The following is an 18,319-nucleotide window of genomic DNA, read 5'->3' as shown; positions in this document are numbered from 1 at the left end:
TACACTACGACCGCTCGCTCACTATTCAACTTGCCGCGCAACGCTCAAGCCGACGCCGCAAGTCTCCTCCTCCTCCTCCGCTCTCTCTCTCCCCCACTATGGCCCCGCGTCCGCAGCCCAGCCACGCGCCTGTGCTGCTGGACCCGCAGCTGGCCGTCGTGCACCAGTGCGGACTCACCTTCTCGCCCGTCAGGCGCGGCTCGCGCGACATCCTCGACACACTCAAGCACCAATGCGACTGCGCGCCGCGCGCCGTGTCCATGGGCGAGTACGTGGCCAGCCCACGGGCCGCTGCAGGCCACACGCAGGGCTTCGCCAAGGAGTCGGACTACCTGCTGGCCGAGCCGTCCTTCGCCATCGACGTGCACAAGACGGCGCCCGCCGACGTGGAAGCCGCGCCCGCACACGCCGCCAGCTCGCTCTGGGGCTCCACGTTCACGCTGACCAACACCATCCTGGGCTCGGGCACGCTGGCCGTGCCCTTCGCCATCGCGTCCAGCGGCTGGCTGCTGGGCAACGCCATCATGCTGGCCATCGCCATGACCACGCGCTACTCGGTGCAGCTGCTGCTGGCCGCCAGCGACCGCGCCGGCAGCAACTGCGCCAAGACGTACGAGAGCCTGGGCCACTTCACCATGGGCGCCGTGGGCACGTGGCTGGCCGAGTTCACCTTCATCTTCGGCGGCTTCGGCACGCTCGTGAGCTACCTCATCTTCGTCACGGACCTGTGCGCGGCCGTGCTGGCCGTCTCGGCGCAGCACAAGTGGGCCATCACGGTCGTGCTGGTCGCCGCCGTGGTCTTCCCGCTGTCCCTGAGCCGCCGCATCGGCAAGCTCTGGCTGGCCTCTGTGCTCGCCATCCTGTCGATCGGCTACGTCGTCGCCTTCGTCCTCGTGGCCTTCCTGGCCGCGTATAACACTGACGGAGCTGCTATTGCGCCGGGAGTGCAGGCCGTTCGACTGGAGCCGGGCAGTGTGTACACTGTGACGCTCTTGATTTCAGCCTTCGCCTGCCACAACACGGCGCTGCCTGTGTATGAAGAGCTCAAGGACCGCACGCTGCCCAGGATGAACCGTGCTGTCGTCGGCGCCATCAGCGTCGCCTTTGTGCTGTACGAGATCATTTCGCTGTGCGGATACCTTCAGTTCGGAGCGGAGACCAAGGACAACATCCTGCTCAACTTCTCGCCCGAGTATGTGGCGCAGCACAAGTCGGTGGCAGCGCCTCTGCTGCTCGGACAGCTATGCATGGCGCTCGCGCTGGTGCTGACGACGCCCATCGCCATGTGGCCCTTCCGCTCGTGCGTGTTGAGCGTCTACCTCCGCGTGAAGAACGGCGTGCAGACTCCGAGCCACGAAGCCAACTACAAGGAGTACGTGGGCGTGACGGTACTGAGCCTGGCGCTCATCTTGACGTGCAGCATCTTCGTGCCGTCCGTCAAGATCCCGCTGAGCATCGTGGGCTCCGTCTCGGGATCGCTGCTGATTTTCATCATGCCGGCGCTCTTCTTCCTATTGCAATCGACTGGGCCGATGCTCTCGCGCGAACACGCTGGCCCGCTGCTCATGCTCGGCGCAGGCATCGTCGTCGGCGTGCTCGGTCTGTCACTGACACTGTTCAAGCTGTACCGCGAATATTATTAAGACCTATAACTTCAAGTAACTAAAGCTCATATATATTGCCCGCCCCACTGATCTCTTCGCACCGGTCGCATGTACGACGCGCCATACTCCTCCATCAAGAAGTCCACGGGGTCCGCCACCGTGTCGTACTCAACGCCGTTCAACTTGACCTTCGAGTACGGCAGAAGCTTCTCGACCGGAATGCTGTCATTTCTCCTCTGCGTGCGCTCGATATTCCAGTGACCCGCTACCTCCGCGTCAGGCTCCATCCGATACAGATCAAGGTACGGCCCAGTGCACGGCTCGATCGGAGCCGCCAACATCGGATCATACAGCCGTGCAGCCAACGGGTGCGTCGGCGCTACGCAGACTCGCCACACTCTGTCCATGAAAACATGGTACCCCCTCTCCTGCAGTCTTCTGCGCACAATGGGCATGGGGTCGTCCTGCACTTGGTACGCTACATCTGCGTCTTCCGTGAACGGAATGATGCCTCCATCTCTCACAGCTCCGAGCAGCGTGCCGAACACAATCGCCGGTTCGCCTCCTGCGCGGTGCAGTTCACCGTACACATCAACCAGCAGCATGTGCAGCACGCTGGCCTGACACGGCAGTCGCGTCGTGGCCAGCAAGTCGAGGCGGTCAGCGCCTGCACAGTCCTCCTCGTCGATCCTCGTAGTAATTGGCAGGCAGTGGTCCCATGTCTGGTAGTCCTGGGAGCTGTCGTCGCACAGGAAGTCGTGGTGGCCCTCGAACCGCGGCGCTTTGGTCTCCAGGGCGGAGATCCAGCGGTAGAACGGGTCCTTCAGGTCGGAGATCGGGGCCTGCGCGGGCGAGCAGCTCCAGTCGTCCGACGCAACTGTGAAGGCGGAGGCTGATGCTATGGAAGCGAATAGCGCTGGTAATAGTAGAGTGACGTGGAATGACGTTGTCGGGGGCATTTGTGGCCTTGGCGTCGAGCAGCTCCGATTGACAAGCAGAAGGACAGAAAAGCGGCTGTGCTGTAGATCAGTTGCGGAGCAGTTCGGGTTGTCCAGCTTCAACTTGACCGGGTCAAGTTGCAGTGTCTCGGTGGTCTCTACCCCGCAGCGGGTTGCTTGGTTGCCTGTCCTCTGCCAGGCCGGATGCAGTGCGTTTGGTTGTTCTCGAGGTGGAGATGCAAAACACAGTCGTAGTTTTTTCAGCAGATACCATTTCCGACCATCGCGCCTGCCCTCAGTGGGCTTTGTTGTCCCAGGCGTGACTGACGGCTATGGTGAAAGTGTGCAGTTGCTGGACTTGCCTTAATCGCATGCACGGGGCTTCATGCGCGCGTGGCCATCCAATGACGCGCTGCGTCTGTCAGCGACGCAGCCTGCGCCGACCATCGCACTGGCAACGCACTGGCAACGCCCGGCCATTGCCATTGTCATAACGGCCAAAGTTGAAGTGGTCCGTTGGTCTTATGTCGCTTCCACGAAAGTGACTCCGCCGTTCCCCGCGGCAGCTTCAGCCCGCGAGGCTGAGATGTCACACGCACGGCAAAGCCCAGGGCTGCATCCCGGCGTAAGCATGTCGAGAATCCAAGCCGTGGCAGAGCTCCGTTATTCCTCTCGCATCGGCAGAGCTGCTGGCTGCCCATGTTGCTGTTGAGCTGCTTCCCTTGTCACGGGTGGCATCCGATTCCTCTGATGGAATGCGTGTCACTGGAAGCTTCGAACAGCATGGCGTGCTGCTGACACATCAGGTGGCTTTGGCGTCCAGCAACGCTCGAAGAAGTTCCTTCCTTTTGAATGGTAAGTATTTTTTACGTTAAGTTAGTTCAATCGCACGCACTTGGTCCACGCAACGGGCAACGTGGGTGGGGGGTTCATACCGCTCGCCCCAATAAAGGTCTCGTTCCTCACAGCGCGAGCTGTGGCTGCTTCTTGCCGAGCTTGAGCGCCATCGTGACGCGCTTCCAGCGCTGGCCCAGGCTCTTCCTATCCCGACGAGCCACGACTGCCTCCTGGCTTGCAACTTGGCAGTAGCTCGAGGACTTGGCGCCCGCGACCAGCGCGGCGGCCAGCGCCTTCCAGAAGCTCTTCTTGTGCATGGCGGAGGCCACGGCGGGCACCACCGCGCGCTGCCTCGCGCGCTCTTGCTCCTCCGGCGTTGGCGGGGCCCTAGCCAGCGCCGTGCACACGTGGCTGTGCCAGCGGTGGAAGGCCGGCGCGTCCGGCATGCAGAGCCGCACGCTGGCGGCCGCGGCGTCGTGGAACTGCAGCTGGCGCGTGTCGGCGCTCGCCACGTCCAGCGCCGTGACGCGCAGCCGCAGCAGCAGGCTGCGTGCCGCCGCGTCCTCGTAGCGGTAGAGCCACAGCAGGTCGCCGCAGAAGACGGCGAAGACGCGCGTCCAGCAGTCGGGCAGCGCCTCGGCGTCGCGCTGCCAGTAGACCCAGTCGCTCAGCGGCCGCTGCAGCTGCACGAACACCTGCAGCTCCGTGCATTCCTCTTGTTCTTCTTCTTCTTCTGCCGAGTCGCTGCCGCTCGTCATCCACGTGGAGCGCAGCGACTCGGAGCGCGCGCATTTCGATGGAGAAGTCGAGGAGCTCAAAGATACTTTTTTGGCTGGGGTAGTGATCGGGCTTGGTGTGTCCGTGGTGTGGCGCATGCCTTTGCGCTTGCAGCGGTGCACGGGAGTGGCCACATGGCGGCGGCTCAGCGCGGCGAACGCCATGAGTTCGAGCGAGCCGATTGCGGAATGACGTAGGGTGGGCGACTCGGCCCTCCTTCGTGGGACAGCGCCCAAAGGCCGTAGACCGCCTGGCTGTTGCGAATCTTCAGCATCTGCCAGGGCCAGTGTCCACTTTGGCGCGGTGTGATTGGCTGGTGGAAATAGATTTTTGTGGAGTATAATTAGTTTCCGGAGATTGCTGACACGACCGGAGCACACAGGACGCGAGAGACACGCCGCTTTTGACCGGTTTAACGGACATTCACGAAAAAGGTTTGCGGAGTTTTAACGGGGCTCGAAGCCGCCATAATATATCACGAGGACCACCTCGCGCCACTTGATTCCCTACCGGAAGACTATCTACTGCACTAGATGCAGAGACTTTGGATACCTATCTGCACGCGGCACGCACGGCAGGCGAAATAAACGATTTGCTGCTCCCGGACGATCTGCTTTGGTTGGTCATGTCCGCTTCAACTTGGCACATGTCGACAGATCCCGTCCCTGCAACTTGCAGTGCAAGGTCCGCGGCGAGCTTGGGACAAAGCTCGTCCATACGCTTGGGCGCACGGTCTCGATTGGCCCTGCGTGGGCTATCTTCGCCAGCGGCAGCCGGCCCCACAGATCGTCGTGGGCGCTGCACTGCAATACGCACAACAATCAACCGAATGCAGGGGTGTCGCGGCTCGGGGCTGCATCTATCACTGGTGAGCCGGTGACCCCATTGGAGGCAACACGCGGTACCGCGCAGTTGAAGAACAACTACTTGTCTTTGCCACTGGTGCTTGGCACGTACAGTACTGTACTCAGATCGGGCTGTCAATGCCATGGACTCAATAGAAGTGCCATCCTCCATCAGAGCTGGTGTCGCAGCCAGCTCGATGGGGGTAGAACGAAACACCTCGTGACCTGAAGTAGGCTGCGACGCTGGCTGCAGTCTCACGGGTCGGATCAGCTGTCGACTCGCGGTCGACTTCCTGTGGGAACTCCTGGACATGGTTTCATAGATGGCATTTGGTAATCTTACTCGATCGACAATTACTAACCCGGTGCTTCATCCGCACGGTGGGTCTCATTTCGGTGGAACTGGTTGCTGCCGGCGCTCTCCTTGACGGCATCGGCCTCCGGGGTGTCCTAGTCGTCGACGTGCTTAAATAGTTGGTGCGACGTCCAGCGCCTCGCCATTTGGGCGATGGCGTCTCTGCACCTTGTTCGCTTCGAGTCGCGGTTGTAGTCCTCTAGCGTGCCTCGGTAGTTGCTCCAGCGCGGGAGGTCCTGCACGTCCAGTCCGCTGGTGCGGAAGAACGCGGTGGTCAAGTCTGCGGCTTCGTTCAGCCTCGAGGTCCACCGCTCGAAGGCCGTGTCGTCGTACAAGCAAATGCAGAGCTGCTCGCCAGTCGGATCCACCACTTGCAGCAACTTTTCGTCACTCCGCTCGACGCTTGCAACAGCCACTTGGACCAGTAGACTTCGAGGCGCGGACTCTTCGCGCTGGAAGAGCCACAGGAACGCGTTGTCCAGCACGGCGAACACCTTGGTCCAGCAGTTCGGGCATCTCCTCGGGTCGCGTTGCCAGTACACCCACCCAGTCAACTGCGTCGATGCTAGAGCGGATTGCTTCAACTTCAGCTCGAATTCGCTCAGTTGCTGCGTCCCCAACTTGCGCGGGAGGCTTGGACTCATGTCTGTCTGAGGTGAACGTATATTGTAGCTGGAACACACCTGCGCAGCAGTGAGCACGTTGTGTAGTGACGGCAACTATTCGATCATCACTCGAGACCATCACTCAAGGCCATCAACAGAATGGGTACAGTAGCCGCTTCAACGGAAAAACGTCCACCTTGGACGTTTTACTTGACTATAGGTCCACTATGGCACTCTATAACGCGCGAGCTGCAAGGCAAATAGCGGCGGTGTTCGGTGTTGTTGATATCTCTTTTTCTTTTGGTGCTTTTTTTCTTTCGCTATGGTACGACTTGACATTATCAACATCCCTGCGCCTCGATTCCGCTTATTCGTCGCCCTTCCTTCCTGCGGTGCTCGTATATCGTGGCGAATGCGTCTGCTCAGCAGCTTGCTGGTGCTCCGCCCCTCTGGCAAAATCTATATTGTCTGCTCGCTTGGAGGCAGCCTCTTCACTAAATGGTACGTGTGTTTTGATCAGCACCTGATAGTTCAGCAGAGCAAGCGTAAGCACTTCGGAAAAGAAGGCAAAGAGATTCGGACAGCAAACTTACCCGTTGAAGACATGTCACTTGCTGGTGCAGAAACTGCAGCCGGGTTGGCACCAGCTTCCTGCAGCAGCAGATCCTCCACAGAAGACGAGGCCAGTTCCCCCACCTTCATACTGTTCGCATCATCGTGTTTGTCAGACTGACCATGCGCTCTCCGCCCCCGAACACGGTCACCTCCACGACCACTACCTGACGCACCTCGTGAAGTTCCACTCGGCAGACCTGAACTTGTTGACTGGGACTTTTGCTGCTGGGACGTTTGCGAGTTCGCAGCTGCTGCAATGGCCGCGGCTAGTTGTTGCTGTTGCTGCTGCTGAAGTTGCCGCTGCTGAAGCTGCTGCTGGAGCTGCTGCTGCTGAATATGAGCTTGCTGCTGCGAGGTTGGGTAATAAATTGCCTGCTGCGGGACGATTTGGTTGCCGACGAGCTGGTAGCCGGAAATGCCCCCACTGTACGCGCGATTCTGCGCATTCAGCGCCTGGTACTGCTGCTTGATGTTCACTTGCTGCCCTCCATGTGCCTGCATATGCTGCATCTGTGCTTCGAGCTGTACCTGAGCAGCACGAGCCTGTGCGTTCGCAATCGCTTGAGCCTGCGCGTGTGCCTGAGCTTGTGCCTGGGCCTGGGCGTGCGCTTGAGCCTGTGCATGTGCTGTCTGTTGCCGCGACTGCGTTGTGGTCATCTGCGGCATGCTCATAGCTTGGGACATATGCGGCGGAATCGAGAACGACCCCGCCAGGTACAAGTTCGGGTCTGCAAACATGGCGGACGCCGCGTTACTGTTCTGCACCAACAACGTAGCAGCCTGTTGGCTTGCCGACGTCACCGTCGCTGGTACTCTGCTCGTTCCGTTCACGGCCGCGGAAACCGCAGCTGTCAGCACTGCAGACGACGTCGGCGTGAGTGTCCTCGAGGTCGTAGCACTAGCCGCAGCAGAGGTTCCGGTGGTCGCTGCACTGTCCGAAGTCGGGGTCGACGCGGCCGATGTCCTTCGACTGGCGGTACCAGCGCCAACTCCAGCACCAGCACCTCCACTAACCAAGAGCGACGACGTGGCGCCTGCCCTCCTCATCGTCCGGAACTTGTCCTTGAGCTGCACGTTGGACCTGTCGTTGAACTGGGGCCCTAGTTCCTTGTCTATGAGAATGAGCGACCACACATTCCTCTGTCCGTTGTACTTCTTCACCCCTTCTAGCAATGCTCGCTCTTCTGTGGCTGAAAAAGGTCGGTATTTCCGGTGGTTCTTGCGGTTCTCCGTGTACGCCGCCAGCTCCGGTCGGGTCTTGATCAGCGTCCGCCACTTGTCCTTGAGGTCGACTCCGCTCCGGCCGTGGAACAAGTGGCCTAAGTGCGGGTCTCGGAGGATGGAGCTCCACGGACAACTGTCGTCAGCGTATCGCTGCACGCCCAGCACCAGTGCTGTGACCTCGTGGGGGCAATACTTCCGCCGCTTTCCCTTAACCCGTTCCCCTACATTTTCACAGGCAAACTCGGGCGAGTTGCGCGGGAATGCGTAACCTCCCCCGGCAGTGGCTCCCCCTGCTGTTGCCGCTGCATTTGCCGCGTTCGTTGCCGCTTGCACGGCAACTGACACGAGGTTGTTAGCTGTTGCACTTTGTCCTAACGTGCCCGAAGCGGCGCCCATCCCCTGCGTATACTGTAGTTGCTGTTGTTGCTGTTGTTGTTGCTGTTGCTGCAACTGCGCTTGTTGCTGTTGTTGCAGTTGCATTTGCGCCTGTTGCTGGAGCTGGAATTGCTGGTGTTGCTGCACCTGCTGGAGCTGGTGCATTTGCAGTTGCTGCATCTCCGCCTCCTCCTTCAGGCGCTGCAGGTGCGAGACCGACTGCGACTGGGTCTGCGCCGTTGCCGGCGGCGGGCCGCTCACGCCCACGGTGGGTGCCTTGGCTGGCGGTCGGGGCATTGGGTTGTACACGGATAGAGAGTCTGGGGCCTGCAACATGGCAACGGCAATGAGAGGGGGAAATGACAGTTAGTTGCCGGGAGGAGGGAGTTGCATGTTGCGGCAACTCGGGCGAACGCGAAAAAATCTTGCTGCAGCAAAGCGGTCTCACCTCAACACTCGTCGGTGACTTGCCCCTTCCCGCGGCGGTTCTGTGTAAGCCCGCGCTCGGGTTGTGGGCGTCTGCTCGAAGAATGCCGCTTGGGTCACCTATACACCGGCGGCGTCCCCTACTCGTTGGTCACTGGCGGGAGTTGCCTCTGTGTGTGGAGACTCGGTCTTTTTCACTACTCTCTGCCGTTTCGCGCGCACACACACTCACAATCAAGCCAGCCGCGCCCGACTAAATTTACTGTTTGTTGCCGTAGCCCTGACCCGCGTTGCCGTCCTCGGTATAAAAGGAGGGGGTTCTGAGCCAGCCACACGCGGCAACAAGATGTTGCCTTTTAACGCCTGGCTTGCCGCTGGGACGGGGTCGCAACGCAGACAATGCCCACAAACGTCCTGGGCTTCTGGGTGGCCGCCAGTCTACAGATGCACGCAGTTGCGCCGTCAGTGGTGAGACACATTTCCCTTTTGTCCGGCGACAGCAACAGCAACAGCAACGAGAACGTTGCCCTTTTGCATCGGCAAGTTGCCTTTTCGTTTAGGTAGGTGTTACCTTTTTTAAACCTGAGCTGCCTCCGGTCGCCGCTTGGAAATTCAAAGTGCGGGCGGATTGGCGCGCGTGGGGAGTTGAGCCTTTGGGGCTAAATGGGGGGAAGACGCGGCGGCAAGAGTGAATGTCAACGGAGGAGGATTTCTCAATGAAAAAAAGCTCGCCCAGCTGGTGGCGTCGGCAATCACACGTGGCGATAACATTGGGAAGGAGCAGCGCCGTACCGGGAGCGCTGCTGCTGCTTGCAATCGCTCGGGGCGCTCGGGCGTGGGCGCGCGGGGTGGATGTGCCGCTGGTCCGACTGCGCCTTCTGCTGGTGCTTGTTGCCGCTGGGCCGACTTGAGTTGCCGCGCGCGCTTCGAGATGGAGGCGGCCGGCTGCGTTTGAATTGTGAAAAGGGGAATGAGAAAGCCCCTTACCATCGTGCGCGATTGATGTGCGCGCGCCGCTTACAGAGTTTCAGTACAAATGCAGCGGTCATTGCGGCACAGACGGAGAGAATTGATTGGAGGAGAAAAGGTAGGGAAGGGTGAGGGCCAGGGGAACCACAGCCGCAAAACGCTCCCTGTCAAAGCCGATCGCGGGCTCAACAGGCGAGATGGGGATCACCCCGCTGCCTTCATCGCTTCTTGCGCTGCTGCTGCCCCTGGCTGCGACAATGGCGGCCGATCCGCTCGGTGGTGATGACGCCGACGGCGGTGTGACCTTCACGGAGACCGTAGAGCACCTGGGTGGCGTCCCGGTGCTCGCGGGCGCAGTGCTCGTGCTGGCGCTGGCGTATCTTGCGCTGGTCGAGTGGCTACTGCCGCGTGGACGGCGGCTGCACCAGTTCAAGAAGCCACAGCTCCAAATAAAGTCAGCGCGCAAGCGCGAATGAAAATGCGCGCCCGTGAGCGGCTCCGCTGGCGGCGTCGGCAACGCGAACACGTGGCGGCAGGCAGCTTGTCACTCAAGTGCAGGCTCCCAAGCGGAGAGAAATCAGACGACCATCCGGCAGAACATAGCTGGGCGAGGGCACCCTCGGCGAGAGTGAGGAAGCTGGCTGAAGCAAGGTGTACTGGATCCGCAATACGATAAAATACATGATGAAAAAGAGCTGTTGGATATTCGAGGCCACGTCCGCGATCTTCACGGCTGAAGATTAACAAAACTACAAAAAATTATGTGCATGCAAGCAGATCCACCAGAGCTTACAGTAGCTATCACTGTAATGGTTTAAAATAAGGGTTTGCGTTGCTGGTCCCAGCGGATCCGTTGTTGAAGTACACCTTGCTGGAGATTTTTAAGCAAGCGCAAGTCCCGCGGGACCGTCTTTGAGGCGAATGCCATCACGAAGACTATCCACGAGCACAGTTCTTACATCGTTGCATCGCTCCTAGTCAGTTTTTCAACCGCGTGCTCCGCGTTCAGTTCCGAGCGTGGCGATGGCGCGGTGATCGGTGTTGCCGCCATTGGCGAAGTTGAAGATGCAGAAGGGGCAACGGTGTGCTTTCGTCTGCATACTGCGTGTTTCTGCCAATGGCCGACTCGAAAATACATTTTCCGCCAATCGCGGGGCTTGGCGACGTTTGGGTCAAACGGGGCGGCGGTCTCCACAATCGAACGCTGTAGCCATCTCGTGAGCGGTACTTGCAGGCGGCTAGGGGACGGCAACAACTCGTGGGCCGCCCACTGGGCGGTTTCGTAGCACTCGTGAGAACTCCTCGACGATTCCAAGCAGACTACTACAGTATTAATACTTCACAAAAGTTAATTGACTTACTCCTACTATTTGGTACTTTGACGATATTATGATATCACTATCCTGTAAACGGATAGCAATTGTATTTTTTTACATGCGCGTACTTAGCAGAATTATACTTTGATTAATTCCCAAAGGACAACAGAATGTCGTGCTTTGTTAGTTCACATTGCTGGTATGGACTAGTAGAATATGGATCCACACGTAACACAATACTATGTCTACGATAAACGCATATGTGGTGGTTGAAAATGGAAAATGACAACGCATGCATGGATGGGACAAACGTAGCAGAGTGCCTACTAGTTTAGTGGAAGCAGGGAGCATCGAGGCCAATCTCCACGACTCATTAGTGGAGCAGCGAGGGATCAACTGTGGGTCGACCGAAGTGATCGCATTCGAGTGATTCGGTCGAGCAAGTCCGGCGATGATATCGCTTCAAATTCCTGTAATATTATTGTGTAATACTGTATCGGGAAATGTATATAACCACTGCAAGTGTGATAGGAATCAGATCACAAAATATCACACAAGCTGATGGGCTACTAGGTAAGATTCTCAGAGTCATGTGTACTTTTCAATTTAATTGGCGTATGCGCTCACTAGTTTTTCTTTGCTGGTATTTACACAGTCGATTGTAAATTGTGCCACAGGTAATCTCTTCTGGTCGCTTTGGTTTAGTTTCGTATAACTGGGAGAGCATATTTGCGTAGGCGATGCCAAAGACGTCATCAGCTGCTGACACTGACATTCCCGAGATACTGTTTACTCCTTCTGGTAAGATTCCTGCTTCATTTACAAGATGAACTACATGCTCCATTACTTTTCGTACGCGTGAGTGGCGCATCTTGTCGGATACTTTGATATCATGCTGCTTGTTGATCAGTCTATACGGTCGAATACCGGTGTCCTTATTGCCAAAAAAACATAGATTCCACATCTGCTTCACGCTCATTCGAGCAGGAAACTCCCAGCCTTTAGGTACAACATGTGCAAGTTGGCCGTCGTTCCAGCTCCAAGACCGCCAATCTGGTTGCTGCACATCGGTTGACGTAGCCGCTCTGGGATCGTAAGGATGCTGAATAGCGCTGATCGCGCTTCGGAACTCCGCTGCAAGGTCGGAGCGAAGACTAGAGAGGTCTCGAAGCGATACCGGGGCGACTCAGTTCACAGTAAAGTGCTGCCTCAATTCAGTAACTACTTTTGCAGCGACATTTTCTGGTAACACGGAGGATACATCAGACTTGAGCTGATTAATTTCATTGGTTAGGTCAGAGACCTCTTACCGTAGATCTTTTACCTCTTTAGCAATGGCAAGATGAGCTGGTATGCCTGTCGCTTTCAGCGCGGACTGGAGAAGCACCGATTGCTATAACCGTAGAGCCTCGTTGTAGATTTAGCAAAGGATTCGACGAAAAAATTCTCGCTGCAAAAATCGGATGACTAGAATTGAGGGTAGCACGCAAAAACTGTTCGTGGTGAATTACCGAGGCCAAAAAATACGGAAACGACGACCGTATGCCTCGTGGATAATTTCCAAAGCCACTCACTAATTTTCCCCTGAATTCACAAGTCATTTGGGCTGTTACCACCGGAGGAAAATGCGGTGGCAGCACCCCAAATTGCTCAGAATTAAATGGCAGCCCTGCAGTCATTCTACCGCAAAGCTGATCTGCTCCTTCGCCGAAATGAATTTACCGGTCTTTTAATTTTCCTAGGCTTTGGCCCATTCTTAGGTACACGGAGACGGGCGTGGGGCCGTTGACTTGTCCTAGGGCATAGGAACTGCTGCCCTTGCGTAGACTGTGCGTTCCAATATCACCAGGACTGCAACTTAGCACTGAAATCTCGTCTTCACCCAAAGAACCAATTACACGGCGTAGCATTCGTCCAAACCGATTTTTACTATCGTCACCGAGAAACAATTGCTGTTTACCACCTGCTAAGCGCTCCGGGCAGCAAAATAGATGCACCGCTAGAGCTAGAATAGGACAACGTGAAGGTTCGTATGGATTTGCGTACATGTGCTTTCCGTATTTCTCAGCACCAGTCTGGTCACCTTTATGACCTTGCTCCTCAACAGTGAGACAGTCATCGACCCATTCAATGTGCTGTAGCATAATGGTGCTAATTGAGTCCGAACGACTCATTAGGTTCCACATCAAGACGAAATAACCCCACCCAAACAGAACTGTATGCCATGCTTGTCCTCTCTTCACTGGTGTTATTGTCATCAACTTCAGCGCCAACATATCAAAACCACTAGTTTTCAGCTGACTTTTCCCTTCATTTATCTTCATCAGTCCACGTTTCTTCAAGCTGTTGATCACTTTTTCGTATCCATCAAGCACTCGCCTCAATTCAGTATCCGCTGGCTGCTCCAATTCAATCAACTTACTGTGGTAGACGTCAACCAGCGCATTACGGTAGCCCTAGACACAAGACACGGATAGCTGAGGGGGTTGGAGCGTCTCTTGCGTCCATGTTGGCACGGTCACATGCATGTGCTGGGCTGCAGATGTGTCCAAAGAACGCCAAGATGACGTTTTTCGGCAGGGGGACGCGAAGGTCGCTTGCAGCGCTGTCAATACAGTCTGGGTGGTGACGTTGAAGCCACTCCTTCATAGCGTTGATCTTCGAGCGGTATGTGCGCTTCGTGCTGCTGCTCGTTCGCTTGGACTGGAGCAACGCAGCTACTGCGGCAGAATGGCTTGGATCATCTCGGCTTCTCTTCTTTCCTCGGGGCATACTGAAATGTGGCTCCCCAACATCAAATCAAAGGTCGCCGTTGATCTATGATAGACGGCTATCACACTTGACGTGAATCTACGCATCAAGTTCACATCATACTCAGTGCCAGTGATTAAGAGATAGGTTGAAGTGCATTTTGCTCAACTATGATAATCTACTATCACACGCCTGTTGCAGAAAAGCAGTGTACTATCACGGTTGCAGCAGATGTAGAGTATTATGGTAAGAGTTAATGTATAGTATTTGAGCTAATTTTGAAATTATCTAATATCTGAATATTAGTACCACCGATATTATTCTGAATATTACCTAGTAGTTATTACTTATTGTCAAGCTGGGGGCTCGTGCGCCTTCGTCTCCGTTACAGTCGCGAAGCTTGCGCCCGAAAACTCAAGCTGGGTTTTGAATTAATGGTCGATTAGCATCAGCAATTCGAAACCACAACCCGATCGCCGTCCGAATCGAAGAACATTTATCTTGCGCTCGCTCGTTCGATACACCACCATTTGTATGAATGGGTCAAACCCGATGAAACCTTGTTCAGAGACTTGGTTCAGGGACGCAACTGATTGTAAAGCCAACAGCGCCATACAAGAAAAGCTAGTTATCGAAAGTGCAGTTGATCCTGGAAATTTCAAACCACAAACGCATTTGGATCCGAATTCTCAAGCTGATTGATTTGGCTAGTTGTACTCGGTCAACCTTCAACGGTGAACTCTACTTCAATAGAAAATGAATTGGATTGCGGTGGTCTCTCTACCGGCACCGGCATCCCCAGGCTCAAACTCTCGTTTTCTACGAGGACGCCGAGGCCACCAGACCTGCATAAATTCCATTAAGCCCCAGCAGCTCCTGGTGCGTGCCTTGCTCCGCAATTCTGCCCCCGCTCACCACACAGATTTTGTCCGCCTTGCGGATCGTCGACAACCGATGCGCGATAATGATGGTTGTACGCTGCTTCAACGCCACCACCTTGTCCAGCGCATCCTGCACCACCTTCTCACTCTCCGAGTCCAGCGCGCTCGTGGCCTCGTCCAGCAGCAAGATGTCGGGGTTCTTCAAGATGGCGCGTGCGATGGCAATACGCTGCTTCTGGCCGCCGGACAACTGCTCACCCTTCATGCCCACCTGCGTGTCGTAGCCATCCGGGAACTTGATGATGAAGTCGTGCGCGTTGGCCATTTTGGCGGCCTCCTCGATTTCAGCTTGCGTAGGTTTGTCCGTGAGTCCGTACGCGATGTTTTCGGCGATGGTGCCGATGAAAAGAGTGGGTTCCTGACCAACAAGCCCGATGTGGTTGCGCATCCAACTCAGGTTCAGGTTCTTGATGTTGTAGCCGTCCAGCATGACCTCGCCAGCCACAGGGTCGTAAAAGCGCTCGATGAGAGAGATAATGGTGCTTTTTCCACCACCGCTCGGTCCACAGAATGCTACGGTCTCACCAGCTTCGATGGTGAGATTGTAGTGCTTCAGCACACTGACTTCGGGCCGCGTTGGGTAGCGAAACGAAATGTCCTTGAACTCGAGCCTTCCTTCAAGCTTGGGTAGACGAATGCCGTCGGAGCTGAACGCGTCGATCGGGGCGATGCGGTCGCGAATGGCGAAAATGGTTGATCCGGCCTGGAAGGCTTTGGGTGCGTCGCCAAAAAACTTGGAAGCGGTTCCAGCAATTTGAATCGACATCATGATGGCCATTAGCGTTCGCATCATTTCGGAAACGCTAACCGCGCCGTCGTCGACTTTCTTGGCTCCAAACCAGAATATGAGCGCGTAAGCGGCCATGAAGATGAAGGAACTGAAACCGAGAGACAAACCATTCACGTGTGCCTCCTTGCTGCCCTTGCGAAGCGGCTCTTCCAGTAGCTTGTCGAATACATCGACGGACTTCTGCTCGATGCCAAGAGAAGCGATAGTGCGAATGTTTCCGAGAACCTCTGACGCGTGAGCACCGGGGACAGCTAAATCGTCCGAGATAAGGGCGTTACCCTCGATCTCTTTCATACGTACGAGAATTCCAAACGCCAGCAAAGGCAGGATTGCCAACATAATGAGTGACAGTAGCCAACTTCCAAAGCCAAAAGAGATTACGAGAGCTGCCAGCATTGTGAAGACAGCCTGCCATGCTTGAGCCTGAGAGTCACCCGATAGCAATGCAACTTTGACGGCATTCGTGGCAAGATCAGCGGTCAGCGCGCCCGTGGCATTCTTCTTGTCATCGAAGAACCCGATGTTCTGACGGCAGAGACCCTCGAAGTTCGCGTTACGCAGGCGAGTGGTGACTTTCTCTCCAATAAACTTGAAACTGTACGTCTGCAAGAATGTGAAAACCACGATGGCCACAGCACCGACGATATACATGATGCCGTAGAGCTGCACGTTGTCATACAGTTCACTCAAATACTTCCGGTCGCCCGAGTCTTCGTACAGACCAAACTTCCCTGTCATCGAAGTGATCATTTCGGCGACTAGCAGCGCCGACGCTGGGGTGAGGATCCCTCCGATGCACGCACCAATAAGTCCCATCACGTAGTACTTGCGCTCAGGCCTGCTGATCTCTGCCAAATCCTTCAATCCAAATGGTTTCTTCTCCAAGATATTGGTCTCGACCTTGTTCACCGAGATATCTGTATTTGTCGATGCAGCGCTCACAGTGCGCGACAGCATAGTCCTGGGAACAAAGCTGCTCGTCACTTCAGCATGGGCCTTCTGTTGTTGCTCCTCCTTCGACCGCAGCTCTTGAGTACGATACATCGAGCGGTAGATGCCGTCTTCGGCATTAAGTAACTCATTGTGCGAACCGCTTTCCACAATGTGACCTTCTTTGAGCACCACGATCTTGTCTGCGTTTCGAATCGTGCTCAAACGGTGTGCGATCACCAGCGTCGTCATATTCGTTGAGGCCATCAGGTCGTTCAGCGCCTGCTGAACGATCTTTTCACTCTCGTTGTCAAGCGCACTCGTAGCCTCGTCCAAAACGAGAATGCTAGGTTTGCGCACGATAGCACGGGCAATAGCAACTCGCTGCTTCTGGCCGCCAGAGAGAGACACGCCCTTCTCGCCAACCAACGTATCGTAGTTCTCCGGTAACGACATGATGAATGTGTGAGCGTTGGAGAGCTTGCACGCTTCAATGGCCTCCTCGCGAGTCACGTTGGAGCCGCCCATGGCAATGTTCTCGAAGATTGTCGTAGCAAACAGCACCGGTTCCTGGGAGACCATGCCAATCTGCGAGCGCAGCCACTTGACATTGAGCGTCTTCACGTCACGTCCGTCGAGGTAGATCGTGCCGTTGGTCGGATCGTAAAACCGCTCCAGCAGAGCTATGAGAGTGCTTTTACCGCCCCCACTTGATCCAGCAAACGCCACGGTTTGTCCAGGCGCAATGGAAACGTTATAGTTGCGCAGGATCTGTGCATCAGGACGGCTCGGGTAGGCGAAGTTGACATCTACGGCCTCAATTTTCCCGTCACAGGTATTGGGAACGATGCCTTCGACTTTCTCCGCGTCGATAGTGCTGGGTGTATCCAGGATCACAAACAACTGTTTGGCGGCTCCGAGAGCGTTGGAGACAGCAGTGATATTCGGCGAGATCTGACCAAGCGAACCAGCCCCCATCATCACGCCGAAGAAAGCGGCAAAAACATCGCCGGGCGTAGTATTGCCTTGTGAAGCCTTCCAACCACCGTACCAGAGTCCGATCGCTTGCATGATCCAAGAGCTACCAAGGAATCCAGCTAGCACCAAAGACGACGTTTTGTGCATTGCGATGTTCTCTCTCTCCGCTAGCAAAACTTTGGCCTCGAATTTGGTGATGGCCTTCTTCTCGGCGTTTAGCGATGCAACAGTTCGGATGGAACCTAGAGCTTCCTCCGCCACTGAACCAGCCTCCGCATAAATCTTTTGCGCCCACTCGGACTTGATACGCATCGTATTGATGACCCAGCTCAACGACATGGACGTGAAGGGGATAACACACGCCATGACCAACGTGATGTCCCACCCACGCACGAAACCAATCCCAAAGCCCACAAAAAACTGAATCGTGTATCGGATCGAGTCGCCGAGCTTCTGACCCATGCCGTCTTTGATCTTGACCGTGTCTCCTGTCAAACGACTCGAAAGCTGAAGCGCGTCGTTCTTGTCGTACCAGCTAACGTCCAGGTACAGCATACGCCTCAGAGCCTCGCTACGTAAGACCTTCATCTGTCGCTCTGCACTGTAGTAGAACGACACGTAGGATAGGTAGTCCGTGAAGAATAGACCCACCGCGATGAGGGTAAAATCCAGCGCTGCCTTGTTCACGGCGTCCATGTCGATCGGTACGCTCGAGAAACCGGTAAGTACATTGCCGAAAACAATCGCCATGAACGGGAACAAAGCGCCATTGACCCCCGTCGTGAGAATGCCGACAGCAAGTAAAAACTTGTCAAAGGGCGTAGCGTAGCGGTAAAGCTGCGTGAACTTGAAGGAAGTGGGGTTGTCTTGTCCGGAGTCGGAGAAGCCCGAGTCGGTGATATTGGCGTCAAACTTCTCGGCCACGTCCTTCGCGCGCGACGTCTTTATGGGTTGGTATGGCGTGGCCTCGATCGCCGTATCGGTCTCGGCCGAAGTTGGCATGGTGAAGGTGGAAAACTGCGGATACACCGAAGTAGTGCTGC

General features: G+C 55.9%; 6 protein-coding genes across 6 annotated transcripts; 1 reads left to right on the top strand and 5 right to left on the bottom strand.

The window, feature by feature from the left end:
• Positions 1-98: 98 nt before the first annotated feature.
• IUM83_14843 (Amino Acid/Auxin Permease (AAAP) Family) lies at positions 99-1,643 on the top strand (the record flags this gene model as incomplete). The annotated part of the gene is made up of 2 exons (XM_067939617.1): positions 99-346; positions 416-1,643. The coding sequence occupies 2 exons, from the start codon at positions 99-101 to the stop codon at positions 1,641-1,643; spliced, it is 1,476 nt and encodes a 491-aa protein (XP_067787890.1).
• Positions 1,644-1,669: 26 nt separating this feature from the next.
• IUM83_14842 (uncharacterized protein) lies at positions 1,670-2,563 on the bottom strand (the record flags this gene model as incomplete). Its single annotated transcript, XM_067939616.1, has 1 exon — positions 1,670-2,563. The coding sequence occupies one exon, from the start codon at positions 2,561-2,563 to the stop codon at positions 1,670-1,672; it is 894 nt and encodes a 297-aa protein (XP_067788020.1).
• Positions 2,564-3,504: 941 nt separating this feature from the next.
• Positions 3,505-4,320, bottom strand: IUM83_14841 (uncharacterized protein; the record flags this gene model as incomplete). Its single annotated transcript, XM_067939615.1, has 1 exon — positions 3,505-4,320. One exon carries the CDS (start codon positions 4,318-4,320, stop codon positions 3,505-3,507), a length of 816 nt encoding a protein of 271 aa, XP_067787987.1.
• Positions 4,321-5,451: 1,131 nt separating this feature from the next.
• On the bottom strand, positions 5,452-6,000 carry IUM83_14840 (Liver carboxylesterase 2; the record flags this gene model as incomplete). Its single annotated transcript, XM_067939614.1, has 1 exon — positions 5,452-6,000. One exon carries the CDS (start codon positions 5,998-6,000, stop codon positions 5,452-5,454), a length of 549 nt encoding a protein of 182 aa, XP_067787902.1.
• Positions 6,001-6,455: 455 nt separating this feature from the next.
• On the bottom strand, positions 6,456-9,591 carry IUM83_14839 (uncharacterized protein; the record flags this gene model as incomplete). The annotated part of the gene is made up of 9 exons (XM_067939613.1): positions 6,456-6,484; positions 6,555-6,664; positions 6,750-6,798; positions 7,557-7,950; positions 8,323-8,502; positions 8,624-8,694; positions 9,013-9,039; positions 9,173-9,260; positions 9,394-9,591. The coding sequence occupies 9 exons, from the start codon at positions 9,589-9,591 to the stop codon at positions 6,456-6,458; spliced, it is 1,146 nt and encodes a 381-aa protein (XP_067788013.1).
• A 4,865-nt stretch (positions 9,592-14,456) lies between these two features.
• Positions 14,457-18,278, bottom strand: IUM83_14838 (Multidrug resistance protein ABC Superfamily; the record flags this gene model as incomplete). Its single annotated transcript, XM_067939612.1, has 1 exon — positions 14,457-18,278. One exon carries the CDS (start codon positions 18,276-18,278, stop codon positions 14,457-14,459), a length of 3,822 nt encoding a protein of 1,273 aa, XP_067788012.1.
• Between the last annotated feature and the right edge of the window lie 41 nt (positions 18,279-18,319).

Source organism: Phytophthora cinnamomi (assembly GCF_018691715.1).
Source record: "Phytophthora cinnamomi strain GKB4 chromosome Unknown Contig56, whole genome shotgun sequence".
Taxonomy (NCBI): Eukaryota; Oomycota; class Peronosporomycetes; order Peronosporales; family Peronosporaceae; genus Phytophthora; species Phytophthora cinnamomi.
The sequence above is the reverse complement of the archived record's forward strand: the minus strand, read 5'-3'. Positions and strand labels throughout refer to the sequence as shown.